Source organism: Scyliorhinus torazame, chromosome 12, assembly GCF_047496885.1.
Source record: "Scyliorhinus torazame isolate Kashiwa2021f chromosome 12, sScyTor2.1, whole genome shotgun sequence".
Classification (NCBI taxonomy): Eukaryota; Metazoa; Chordata; class Chondrichthyes; order Carcharhiniformes; family Scyliorhinidae; genus Scyliorhinus; species Scyliorhinus torazame.
The window spans coordinates 205,833,994-205,848,272 of NC_092718.1; the positions used below are offsets into that span (position 1 = coordinate 205,833,994).

General features: G+C 49.6%; 1 protein-coding gene across 2 annotated transcripts in view; it reads right to left on the reverse strand.

The window, feature by feature from the left end:
- The window catches only part of sgsm2 (small G protein signaling modulator 2), a 304,851-nt gene that overhangs the window by 34,864 nt on the left and 255,708 nt on the right, over positions 1-14,279 (reverse strand). The window contains exons 13-14 of one of the 2 annotated variants that reach the window (XM_072469759.1): positions 8,825-8,959; positions 1,459-1,612 (exon numbers count right to left, since the gene is read on the reverse strand). In XM_072469759.1, the coding sequence (XP_072325860.1) occupies positions 1,459-1,612; positions 8,825-8,959 (289 nt within the window). The remainder of the gene's footprint in view (positions 1-1,458; positions 1,613-8,824; positions 8,960-14,279) is intronic. The other variant, XM_072469760.1, reaches the window with a different exon arrangement.

Consider the following 14,279-nt stretch of genomic DNA (forward strand, 5'->3'; position numbering starts at 1 on the left):
AGTGTGAACAATGGATAGGGTTCCTCCTTGTTCAATTGTTTGCTGACAGTCAGCATTCGGAGTTAGGTTTGAAAAAGGGGCAACGGATCGGGGGCTACTAATACCCATGATACATTTCCCAATCGGAGTCAGAGTCTTTAGGAAAGAATTGGAATCACATCTCCTCGCCTTTTCCATTTCCTGAGCTCTGATCTCTACGTGCATGTTTGTAGGCACAGGAATAGCATGCCCGGAAAAAAGTCAATTCTAAAGTTTTCACTGTGCCCTTCCAAAGGTAAGATGCTCACAGTAAGCTGGCGTTACGTAGAATCATCTTCGTTGGTTGGTGTACAAGAACTCATCGCCAATATGGATGTCAGATTCTACTATGATGGAGCCTGAGAATTCAAAACAACTGATCGAGACACAACTAGTTACATTCAATAAAATGATCACAGAACATTTTTCAAGGAAATTCCCCAATGTCCTGCCATCAGCCAATACCACCAAAAAAATCCATCACTATTTGGGAGACCACACTGGGGGTGCAAGTTTATTCATTGTATATGGGCAAGCATTTATTGCCTGTCCCTAATTGCCCTTGAGGGGACACATTGTTGTGAGTCTGGAGTCATATGTAGGTCAGACCAGGTCAGGATGGCAGATTTCCTTCCCTAAAGGGAATTGGTGAACCAGATGGGATTTTTAACAACAATCAATAATGACCAACCAAATGTGTCATCATTAGACTTTTAACTCCAGATTTTTATTGAATTCACATTTCACCATATCATCATCATAGAATTTACAGTGCAGAAGGAGGCCATTCGGCCCATCGAGTCTGCACAGGCTCTTTGAAAGAGCACCCTACTCAAGCCCACACCTCTACCCTAGCCCCATAACCCAGAAACCCCACCCAACACTAAGGGCAATTTTAGACAGTAAGGGCAATTTATTACGGCCAATCCACCTAACCTGCACATCTTTGGACTGTGGGAGGAAACCGGAGCACCCAGAGGAAACCCACGCAGACACGGGGAGAACGTCAGACTCCGCACAGACAGTGACCCAAGCCGGGAATCGAACCTGGGACCCTGGAGCTGTGAAGCAATTATGCTAACCACCATGCTACCGTGCTGCCCATGTGGGATTCGAATCCAGGTTCCCAGAGCGTTACCGAGGGACTCTCAATTATTCATCAGTGATAACACCACTTCGCACTGCCTCCATTTAATGGATACATTTAGCAACATAATGATAAGTCATCATTGCCAAAAAGTAATTAAATAGCTCGAAAGTTTTTATTTTACTGATGACTAATATATTTGCTTGTGAGTGCAAATTCTCCCTTTCTTCATGTGAACCAGCTAGCTGCTATTGTAATTAAAGGTAAATGCTATCTTATTTTTGTAAGGCTGACACGTGTAATTGTTCCGGACTCAGATACACACTAATGAAATGCAGCGCTGTTCTCTTTACCTGTCATTTCCACAGCTGCAGCAGTTGGGCATGTCATACGGGGAACCACTAGTGGAGCAGGATAAACAAGAGGAGCCTTGACTGCACAGATCTCCCAGTTGCCAAGGAAACTGAGTCACGCTGCATCCATGCATTTCCAACAATTCGTTAGGATCTGGAAAAAAAAAATGAAATTGGGCCTGCATTTTAGAGGTACTTTCCCCCCCGAACACATTGCAATGTATTTACGGGCTGTTTTGGATCAGGTGTATATGTGTAATGTTGAATGAGAGGTTCGGGGTTCCACAACAAATTATTTCCAGGATGTGCTTTAGTTTAAAGGTATAACTAATGGGGATACAATTCCAAATTTAACCAAGTACTTTTCGCGTTTGGCTGTCTGATCTATCTATCTTTGCCTCCACCTCTCTGATCCATCTCCTCTTTCATGACCCTCCGAATCTTTCTTGTTAAAAAAAGAAATCGAACAATTTTATGTTTTCCTCTAAAGTGTGATTTTGGGAGAAAGGCAGGAGTCAATTTATGTCGGGATGTTAGGCAGGGTATTTGTGAGGTTTATAAGAATGTTACATTGGAGTTGGTAATGTATCAGGCAGTGTCTCACTGATGGGCTACTCTACTAAGACTTTCCTTTCTGGACGCAATATTGTCCTCATGCGCCACCTAGATTTGCCCCCTTCCTTTTGTCCTACATCAGACGAGGAGGACATGGCCCAGCCAATTAATGTTCCAGTTATCATCACCATTATAATCAGCTGATGAACTGTAGGCTTAATGTGGTGCCAGAGAGGGAGTAGTGTCAGATTTCTGTTCAGCTAGAATTGAATCTCCAAGCTGCTCCAAGTGGGGACCTCTTGCCCGGTTGCCCCAAAGGTAACTGCAGGACAAGAGGGTCAGGCAAGTCAAGTTCAATTGTTGATCTGCACCAGGACATCAATGTTAGTGAGAAAGCTGACCTCAGTAGCCCTGGGCTGGATTGGAAGAGGCACTCAAATCTGGTCCTGATTCCAATCGAGTGACCACTTCCAGATACCAATGCTATTGCTTATACCCCTCCCTTGTTGAATTCCTTTGTTCGTGCTGAAAGTATTGTCCATGTTGGAGTCAGGGTATAATTGTGTGGGTGCCAACACCCTTATACCATAGTGCCAAAGCATAAACAGCGAAAGCTGGCAAGCTATTCACACTTGGGGAGGGAAAACAAAACACAAACAAATCTGCTATACATACATTCACCAGCAGGGGTCGCTCAATAGTGATCAGGAGTGGGGGCCCTGCCTGATTTTTCCTATACCTATCCAAAAGGGACTAAAGCCATAGCTTAGCTATAGCCACCCGAGGTGAAATCAATTCCATCACCATAGTCAATTAGATATTGGCCTGAACTCATTCAATACAGGACTCGGTGTAGCAGAAAAAGGCCTTCACCTCATCATGTTTGGGCTCTTGATTTGACCACAACACCATACACAGCCCCTGGATAATTAAAATAAAAATTCTGCTGCATTTATACTGGGGATCATTTGGTTCGGATTTATTTTGCTAACCATCTTCCAATGTCTATATAACTGAATGTGCCTTCCTTCCTGGAAATGGGGCAGCTCCACGGCACAGTGGTTAGCACTGCTGCCTCACAGCGCCAGGGACCCAGGTTCGATTCTGGCCTTGGGTGACCGTGTGGAGTTTGCACGTTTCCCCCGTGTCTGCGTGGGTTTCCTCTGGGTGGTCTGCTTTCCTCCCTAAATTACCCCTTAGTGTCCAAAACAATGAGTAGGTTGGGTTAATGGGATAGGGCGGGGGAGTGACCTTGGGTGAAGTACTCTTTCAGAGGGTCGTTGCAGACTAGATGGGCCGAATGGCCTTCGTCTGCACTGCAGGAATTCTGTGATTCGATATTGCTTTGCTCTTTCTAACATAAAACTGAGTCATTGACTGTTGCACCTGCTGCAATTTAAATCCTGTAGGTATAATAATAATAATCTTTATTATTGTCATAGGTAGGCTTACATTAATGCTGCAATGAAGTTACTTTGAAAAGCCCCTAGTTGCCACACTCCGGCGCCTGTTTGGGTACACTGAGGGAGAATTCAGAACAACAAGCACGTCTTTCGGGGACCTGTGGGAGGAAACCGGAGCACCCGGAAGAAACCCACGCAGGCACGGGGAGAACGTGCAGACTCCGCACAGACAGTGACCCAAGCCAGGAATCGAACCTGGGACCCTGCCGTTGTGAAGCAACAGTGCTAACCACTGTGCTACTGTGTCACCCTATCAAGTGACATCCTATCACACCCCCACTGGGATGACAAATCCTTACTACAGGTCTGTTGGCATTCTGTTGGTTGTGATGGAATATGAAAAAGATGCCCTCCCCTGATTACTGTCCAGGCAACTCTGTTAGAAATTGGTTGTGCGGCCATTGGATGAGGAGAGAACTGGCCCAGGTGATGGCCTCCAGTGTTGAATAGCCGGTCATTGTCAAATGTCGCGGTGTCACGCACCGTAGGTTAGTCTGCAAGGATGGAAAAGTAGGCCAACATGAGTCAGCAAGTGTGGGAGTGTGTGGCAGAGAGTGTTCGGAAAACCTATTTTTATAGAGCTGGCTGGTATTTAACAATCCTGACCCTTGAAGACCATGAAAATGAGCCAGAAATGCCAACGTTGCAGAGATCTGCATGACGCACTGCGCTGGGATAAGCTCCATATCTTAGAATTGCGAATGAAATCCTATTTTTTTTCTAAATGGGCCTTGAGAGGTTAAGGGCCTGCACTAATCACATTTACGCGGGCATTTTGCAGATGCAATTATTTGTGATGCTGAAAGCAAGCAAAAAGGTTAAAAACAATTATGGCAATGATGTGTTTTTGCTGCATTTTTAAAGCATAAAGCTTTTAAATTGTTGTATACAGGACATACGTTAGCGACACTAATTCTAGGCTTCATCATTGGCACAATTTAAAATTGGAGTCTTTCCATATTCTTGTCCATAATAGCTACTGGACACAGAATGTTCTGGTAATCAACTCCAATATGATTAAACTTGTATCGACAACAGAACACCATGGATTCTTTCGAGAGGACTTCATCAGGCATCAATAGTGTTGAGCGTGGTGGACAGGTAAAAACATACAGAGCAGAATTTGAATTCAAAACATCCCGTCACACTTGTTGAAAAGAAACAAACATCTTGGCGTGATTACAAAGGAATTTTCAAATGTCAGGAGTTCAGAGGGCAGTTAGAACATGCCGGTTTTTCGCCCTAACGGGGATGCCATCTGAGCTCTTCACTCGGTGAGTGCCTTGGGACCACTCCCGATTAATCTGCTGTTTTTCTCTGCACAAGGAAGGGTGGTTGTGAGGTTGGGGGTGGGGGGCACACAATCGTAAAATTCCACATGCAGCCAGTGGGCTAAATCTAGCAGCACGAAGGGCAAACAGGGCAGAGGGGATGGGGTTGAAACGAGTACAATGGAGGGGAAGGGGACCAATGCAACGCCAGCTATGATTGCAATCACATCACACAACTACACAACTAGAAGCAGCACAGATCCTCGAATCAAGGCAAAGCAAGCAAACAGGGAGCTTAAGAGTTTAAAATTAAAAAAATATATATATATATTTTAAAAGAATCATAACTAAAAAAAAATGCTCTTCACCTTAATTCTTCAGGAAGCAGTTGGCTGGCGTATCATTTTACTGCAGCATCTCATTGGTCGAGTTACAGAAAAAAGGTTTCAGTGTGTATTGCACCGGAATTTAAAGAATTTGAATATTTATTTTGTTTTGCTTTTGGTTTGTGGAAAGTGTGACAAGAACCTGGTGAAATCAGAACCTCACAGAACCTAAAGACAAAAAGTAAAATCCCGATGCCCGATTAACCAGAATGGGAGGAAAATAAAAACTCGGTGAAGAATTAACAGTGAACAGCATCTGAGTTACTCCGAGGATTTTTAGTTTTTGTGGCCCCATGCACAGTTCAAGCATGTTGCAAAAGAATTAAAAGCAACAGTGAAGTAAATGGGAAACAACAGTGTTGTCATTACCTTCAGACCATCAACAGTGTGCCTAAGGAACAGGTTTAGAGGAGTTCGGAGTACAGCGGTGCTCGTACATGAGCTGGCCCATGAATCCCCCCCCCCAAAAAAAAACCCGATTTAATTGGAAAATCGACAAAATACAGTCACATTGCATGTTGGTGTTTGCATACAATTCACCTGGCTTCTCGATGAGAGAGGATATTAAGTCAGGTGGGTTCCTGCATTTTTGTTACAAATATCGGGCTTTAATCAAATGAAGGTTTGCTGATGTCAATCTGGCATTTGTGATGGAGGGGAGGGGGGGGGGGGGGCAACACAGGAATATTAACAATTGAATTCACATCCACTTTTTTGTAAGTATGATGGCATGGAACCTCCTAACTGTTTACTTACATCGGAAAGTAGATGCAGTGCTCAAAAGTGCTCGTAGGTGGCACTGGTGAGTGGCATTGTGAGCAAAATAACACAAAAAGTCGAACTATTCTGGGGTTAAGTTGCTGGCTGTGGAATATGGTCATTCTCTCTCATTGGCCTTTGGCTTACTTTCAACCTTTCTGTTTCTTTAAGATTAAAGTGTAATATTTCAGTCAGCTTCATGCGAAAATTAATTTAATTTTCCCTCGACAATTCTCAAAGATATTGGGCGGGATTTACCAAGCAACCCACTGCATGTTTTCCAGCAGGATTTTCGGGTGCCGCCTGTTGTCAACGGGATTTCCCGTTGGAACGCAGCCCTCGTCGTCGGGAAACCTGAGGCGGGGGGGGTGCCGTCGTTGGGATCGGAATATTCCACCGGCATAAACAGCCGGTGAAGTCCGCCCATTGATTCCGTGCTTGGCTAAGGGCTCCACAAGGTCAGACGCCCTCTCTGGCCCCTCGCTCAGTGGCAGCTGTGCCTAAATAGCGAGCGAGACTTCAAGGGATACCACAGATTGGTCCTGGTGCTGCTCTCACCACAGGACCTATGGAGTGGGAATGCTGATCGTCACCATGCTCCTTGTGGAGTACAAGCTCCCCCACTAGGGCACGGCGTATCTCAATTACCCAGTGTATCTAAGGTCAGCCAGTAAGGTACCGACCAGGAAGGAGTCCGGTGGGGGTAAACCGAGCATTGTATATGCCGTTTGTATAAATAAAACTTTATTCTTATTTTATGCATTGTGGACTCCCCGTGTCCTTATTTAAACATACAGGCCAGACCAGGCTAGGTTTCCTTCCCTGAAGGACATGGGAATCAGATAGTTTTTTAAATGACAATCGACATTGATTTAATGGTCATTAATTCCAGGGTCGCAATCTAGCGGAAACGTTTCTGAGTGTCATTTGTGGCGGGTTTTTGCTGGGAAGTTTCCCACCGGCTCTGTCGGCGAGTTCTCACCGCTCTCGAACCACACTTGATCACTTTTTTGGGCCCTGGGGAGTTTCGCCCTGGTCAAGCCCACACTTGGAATTATTTTCATCACTGAGAGCCGAATGCTGGCCAGACCGGCTCCTCAGAGATCCAGCCCCAATCTTTCAGTGGGCTTGTGGGTCCCCTCACATTCCACATCTATGGGCAATGTCAACCCTCCACACACATGGGCATTTTGCCACACGCCTCCCCCCCAATGATGACACCGCACTATGGGGTCATTGAGGGTGCCCCCTTTTTAAGGCTTTCCCATTCCCTCCTTTCAGGCCCCCTTTCCAGGACCCCAATCTCCGCCTCCCCCCCCCCCAACCTTCCAGAGGCCCCTTCATAACCCCCTGCACCTCCCCACCCTTCATACCCACCCTCCACCGGCACTGCCACCCTGGAAGCGCTCCTGCTGGTTTTGCAGTGCCAGGGTGCCAGTCTGGCAATGGCAATGTGTGCACGTTCAAGGGGGAGAGCCAGGAGACCACCCTGCCCTGTCCCTGACTACCCAGGGGCGCTGATGAGCTGGGAGCCCCCCCCCCCAGGTGCCATTCTGCCTGGTCACCGAACGCCGCCCAGCTGGGTACTCCCTGGGGAGGCTGTTAGATGCCGGTAGATCCTGGGTGAACACGCCTAAGTGGGTTTAAATCTGCCTAAGCACCCGAGGCATGATCACGCCCATTGTGGGTGGGATCGTTATCGAAACGCCTCTCGGGGTCGGCATAGACCTCCCGAGGCGTACTGGCTGCTGGGAAACCTGTGGGAGGCCTCTCCTGGCATCTACATTCGGGCGGGACACGGCTGGTAGATCGCGCCCCACGTTTTTATTGGATTCAAATTTCACCATCGAACCCGGGTCCCCAGAGCATTATCCGATCTCTGGATTACGAGTCCAGTGACAATACCACGATGCCACCGCCTCCTCCTGTTGTTGTTCATAGCTGCACAATTCCAGCAAGGTTCACTGGACAGTAACTAGGGGCAGAAGCAAAGAGTGTTGAGAGGCCAATAGCAGCAACCTTGCTGCTGCTTAGCTGCCCCGGAAGAGTTGGAGCTTGGGCATTCCCTCGGTCAGTGTGCTTCTTTCGGTCAAACTGGTTAAACTTGCTGAGTCATTCGTGGGGGCCCACAGGTTATTAATCTACAGAGAAAGGGCAGCACGGCGGCGCAGTGGTTAGCACTGCTGCCTCACGGCGCTGAGGTCCCAGGTTCGATCCCGGCTCTGGGTCACTGTCCGTGTGGAGTTTGCACATTCTCCCCGTGTCTGCGTGGGTTTCGCCCCCACAACCCAAAAGATGGGCAGCACGGTAGCATTGTGGATAGCACAATTGCTTCACAGCTCCAGGGTCCCAGGTTCGATTCCGGCTTGGGTCACTGTCTGTGCGGAGTCTGCACATCCTCCCCGTGTGTGCGTGGGTTTCCTCCGGGTGCTCCGGTTTCCTCCCACAGTCCCAAGATGTGCAGGTTAGGTGGATTGGCCATGATAAATTGCCCTTAGTGTCCAAAACTGCCCTTAGTGTTGGGTGAGGTTACTGGGTTATGGGGATAGGGTGGAGGTGTTGACCTTGGGTAGAGTGCTCTTCCCAAGAGCCGGTGCAGACTCGATGGGCCGAATGGCCTCCTTCTGCACTGTAAATTCTATGATGTGCAGGTTAGGTGGATTGGCCACCGCTAAATTGCCCCTTAATTGGGAAAAAAATAATTGGGTACTCCAAATTTATTTAAAAAAAATAAATTAATTGACAGAGAAGATGAGCTTTGAAAGCGAAAAAGAACGACCAGGGTGCTGAAGGTTCGAGCGGGTCAAAAGAATTTCAATATCTTGAACATCGGTAATGCCAACACTGTTGAACCGTGAGATGAGAGTCAGTACGGTGCACTGCATATCTTGCATATCACTTCAGGTGTGATTAGGCCAATCTGCATAAAAACCTTTCATCATTTTAGGAGCTGTGAGGTTCCGTGAGCAGATCATAGAAATCATTTCATGTAGCCTATCCTCGTCTTCCTCATCATCCTCGACAGAGACCGATCGGCTGGCAGCTAAGTGGTGGTAGTTAATAGTTACTGCTCAAAGAAAAGATTGAAAGGGCGGATGAGGAGCAAGCCTTCAATGCACAGTTCACTTATACACCGCCCCCTGGCAGTGACATTAAGGGCAACCATTAACAGGCTGACAATTGTGCCATCACTTACATAACCAGCATCAATTTTGCATTTATCTGCTTTTATTCGCATATTCTTTTACCACAAAATGCATTGCCGTTCGATAATGCATTTCTATCCGATTTTGACTGGAGATATTGAGTCAAAAGGGACACACTCACAAATACCAACACATTCACAAGTTATCCACTTTTTCATCCTTCCTTCCCAAAATGGAATTTTAAATAGGGACTTTTCCACCAATATTTCACTTCACAATCACATATCAATACACCATCCGTTTCCTCGTAACCTGTCTCGCCCGTTTGCAGCAACTCAGGCACTGCACCTGGCTGCACGAAGTAAGCTAAAATAGTTTCCCCCATTACCAACCCCACTGGTGGGGTGAGAGCATCTGGCGATAGTATCAGGTTTGGCTGTGATGCCCTCCACAGTTGGACAGCACTCACTGTCAAGTCTTACACCCACAAGGCCATGAAGTGGGACTGAGGGGACTCAGGGTTATTGGCCTCTAGTTTAAGGCATTTGTTGAGAAAGATCCATCGCCACAATTAAAGGAAGACTGGGGAAAATGTATCTTTCTGGGACTGGACACTTGGCGAAGCATTTCCTTTTTGGCTGGAAATGAGACTTACATCCAAAAGTGGAATTTACTGCCGCAGCTGGTGCTGTGAAGTCACAAATTAGGGTTTCTGCCTCATTTTCACATATTGGTTGAGCTTCTTGCCCTGGTTATTGGTGGTTCATGTGGCAGAGACTTAGTGCCATTTAAAGGGGAGGTGTACCCTGCCGGTGCTGCATGCTTTACTCGTGAAGCTCGAAACAGAAAAAATCCCTCAATGCGGCAAGGGTTCCATAATTCTCAGAGGTCTTTGTAGGGGAGATCAGCAATGGGAAATTAGGTCCCAGTTACAGCTGTCAAAAAGGTATCAGGTTTGAACACCCAATGATAATGCTCAGAGGTGGCTCAGCAGCTGAATGAAAGTTGCATTGTGCCATGTGCTTGGCTGCAAGGCTGAAAAAAGTCAATGATCTGTTCAGAGCGGCTAAGGTCAGAGCCCTACTTATACCTCTCTTACTGTCTTGTGTAGCCCTGTGCTTCCTGGAGTTACACCACCACTCTCAAAGCTTACTCCCCCCCACCCCCCCCCCCATTTCATACCACTCTCCTCCAAACACAGGGGCAATGCTCCAGTGAGCCACCTACTGCCCTGCAGCTGTTACTGCGCTTCAATTACACCCCTCACTCGCTCACACCCAAGATAACCTTCACGCACCATCCATGTTCTTCTAATCCCCAGTCTCTCAGTGAGCTACACACTAATGCCCTCTCTTCCTTCTTGCAGGACCAGCTAGCACGCAGCAAGAGGGAGAAAATGCACCATAATTTCAAGGGATATCTCTCTTGGAAGTGATGTTGTATATTCTCCACCAGAAAGCCAGGAGAAGTGAAGGATAGAACTGGGGCCTAACCTTTCCACAATATATAAACTTTTATTTACAGTGGTACACATTTCCGACAATACCCTGGCCAATCAAACATAGTTTCAGTCTGATACCAGGTATAGAAGCCTGACCAAATCACTCGGTAACGTGCACCACCTAGACACAGATAAAGACCCAATTCGGATAAGAGGACAAGCGAGAAGTGTCACGAGTGGTGAGGACGGAGGGATAAGCTCTGCAGCTTCACCCTCTTCCTCTTTCTCATGGAATTGTCCCTTACACACTCGGTCTGGTAACCTGCCACTGGTCTGAGCTGCCTGTCATCCATTACTGCTACCCCCCCCTCGCCCTCTCAACCCCCCACCCCCGTCACTCAGTTTGCCTTCCAGAAAACCACGTGGGCCACAGTGCCGCCAAGGGAGGGGCTCACACTGCCCTCCCTTGGCATCCAATTCACGAATCACGGCTCAACCCATTTGTCTTGGGGAGGAGTGAATCTCTGACTTTCTTGGAGTGGGAATGCATTGCACATTGGGGACCGTTGTCCCCGTGCTTAGGTTACCTGTCGGAGTCCGGAATGACCCAGGGGCACAGGGATTCAGAACCACACAGAATGTGAGATCGGGTGCTTGGCTGTGGTTGAAGTGGGAACAGGTGGCCTATCCCTGGTGCACCGTCCCTAATGAAACGCAACGACTGGGAACATTTCCTGAATTTAGTGGTGGCAAGATGCGGTGGTCCTGTAAACACCCACGGTGTAAAGGAGGGTGCTTGCTCCCTTCCTTCGCCCCCTTCTCCTGGTTTTCTCTTCACCCTGACTCACGCTCCAGTCACAATGGCGGACCGAGCAGCACACCCATGTCACCGGAGGAGGTTTGCGCAGAGACCTCTGGGGCACAGATCCCGAAGGAAAAACTGACCCAAGACTGGTATCTGAGCGCTGAACTCCCTCCTGTCTACTTTAACTCCTCTAGTTCAACCATAACCACAGGAATCTGCACAGACTATTGCTTTACAGAGTTTCAGACTTGTCAATGTTTTGTGCAGTAAAATGATGGCTGACCAGAATATATTAATTCCAATCACACGATGAGCCTGCAGGATTACGGACCCCGTGCAGGAAGGTGAGATTATCCTGGGCAGCTCTGTGGACGGACAGGGTCCTGGTGAGCGGAATGACCTCCATTTGGGTTGTCATTTTTCTTTGATTTCAAACAATCAGCTCAATATTCTGGAGTAAAGTGACTGAGCTCAATTTAACATTTTTCAATCCATATCCTGGCTGCAGCTTCTCCGTTTCCCCTTATCTCTCTGACACACAGACGGACAGACAGACACACACATGTGCACAGACACAGACAGACACGTGCAGAAACTCGCAGACAATAACACACGCAGACACATAGACACAGACGGACACACACAGACAGACACTCGCAGGCAGGCACACACATCGACAGCCACATACCTGACAGACATATATGCAGACAGCTATTCGCAGATAGACACATGCAGACACTCAGACTCTTGCAGAGACACTTGCACAGGTACATGCAGACAGTGACACAAAAACACACACTCGCAGAAACATGCAGATAGTGACCTGCAGAAACTCGCAGACAGACACATGCAGACAGTGACATCAGACAGTCACTCGCTGACAGAATTGCAGAGTCACATGCAGACAGATATACGTAGACAGACACATGTAGAGAATGACACGCAGGCACTTGCAGACAGACACTCACAGGCAGTGATACGCAGGCAGTGACACGCAGGCAGACGCACGCAGGCAGACGCACGCAGGCAGACACACGCAGGCAGTGACACGCAGGCAGTGACACGCAGGCAGACACACGCAGGCAGTGACACGCAGGCAGGCACACGCAGGCAGGCACACGCAGGCAGGCACACGCAGGCAGGCACACGCAGGCAGACGCATGCAGGCAGACGCACGCAGGCAGACGCACGCAGGCAGACGCACGCAGGCAGACGCACGCAGGCAGACGCACGCAGGCAGACGCACGCAGGCAGACGCACGCAGGCAGTGACACGCAGGCAGTGACACGCAGGCAGTGACACGCAGGCAGTGACACGCAGGCAGACACATGCAGGCAGTGACACGCATGCAGTGACACGCATGCAGTGACACGCAAGCAGTGACACACAGACAGATGCACGCAGGCAGACACATGCAGGCAGTGACACGCAGGCAGACGCACGCAGGCAGTGACACGCTGACAGTGACACGCAGGCAGTGACACGCTGACAGTGACACGCTGACAGTGACACGCTGACAGTGACACGCAGGCAGACACACGCAGGCAGTGACACGCAGGCAGTGACACGCAGGCAGTGACACGCAGGCAGTGACACGTTGACAGCGACACGCAGACGGTGACACGCAGACGGTGACACGCTGACAGTGACACGCAGGCAGACACACGCAGGCAGTGACACGCAGACAGTGACACGCAGGCAGACACACGCAGACAGTGTCACGCAGACAGTGACACGCAGGCAGACACACGCAGGCAGTGACACGCTGACAGTGACACGCTGACAGACGCATGCAGGCAGTGACACGCAGGCAGTGACACGCAGGCAGTGACACGCAGGCAGTGACACGCAGACAGACGCACGCAGGCAGACACATGCAGGCAGACACATGCAGGCAGACACATGCAGGCAGTGACACGCAGGCAGACACACGCAGACAGTGTCACACAGACAGTGACACGCAGGCAGACACACGCAGGCAGTGACACGCTGACAGTGACACGCTGACAGTGACACGCTGACAGACGCACGCAGACAGTGACACGCAGACAGTGACACGCAGGCAGTGACACGCAGGCAGTGACACGCAGGCAGACACACGCAGGCAGACACACGCAGGCAGACATACGCAGGCAGTGACACGCATGCAGTGACATGCAGGCAGACACATGCAGGCAGTGACACGCAGGCAGTGACACGCAGACAGACGCACGCAGGCAGACACATGCAGGCAGTGACACGCAGACAGTGACACGCAGGGGGGCAGTGACACGCAGACAGTGACACGCAGGCACTGACACGCAGACGGTGACACTCGCAGATGGTGACACGCAGACGGTGATACGCAGACGTTGACATGCAGGCGGTGACACGCAGACAGTGACACGCGGACGGTGACAAGCGGGCGGTGACACGCGGGCGGTGAGACGCGGACGGTGAGACACGGGCAGTGGCACGCGGGCAGTGGCACGCGGGCAGTGGCACGCGGGCAGTGACACGCGGGCAGTGACACGGGGACTGTGACACGCAGGCAGTGACACGCAGGCAGTGACACGCAGACAGTGACACGCAGGCAGGCACTCGCAGGCAGTGAAACGCAAACCGTGACACGCAGACAGTGACACGCAGGCAGACACATGCAGACAGTGAAACGCAAACCGTGACACGCAGACAGTGACACGCAGGCAGTGTCACGCTGACAGTCACACGCAGGCAGTGACACGCAGGCAGTGTCACGCTGACAGTAACATGCAGACAGTGGCACGCAGACAGTGACACGCAGACATGACACGCAGACATGACACGCAGACATGACACGCAGACAGTGACACGCAGGCAGTGTCACGCTGACAGTCACACGCAAGCAGTGACACGCAGGCAGTGTCACGCTGACAGTAACATGCAGGCAGTGACTCGCAGGCAGTGACACGCAGACAGTGGCATGCAGACATGACACGCAGACATGACACGCAGACAGTGACACGCAGACAGTGGC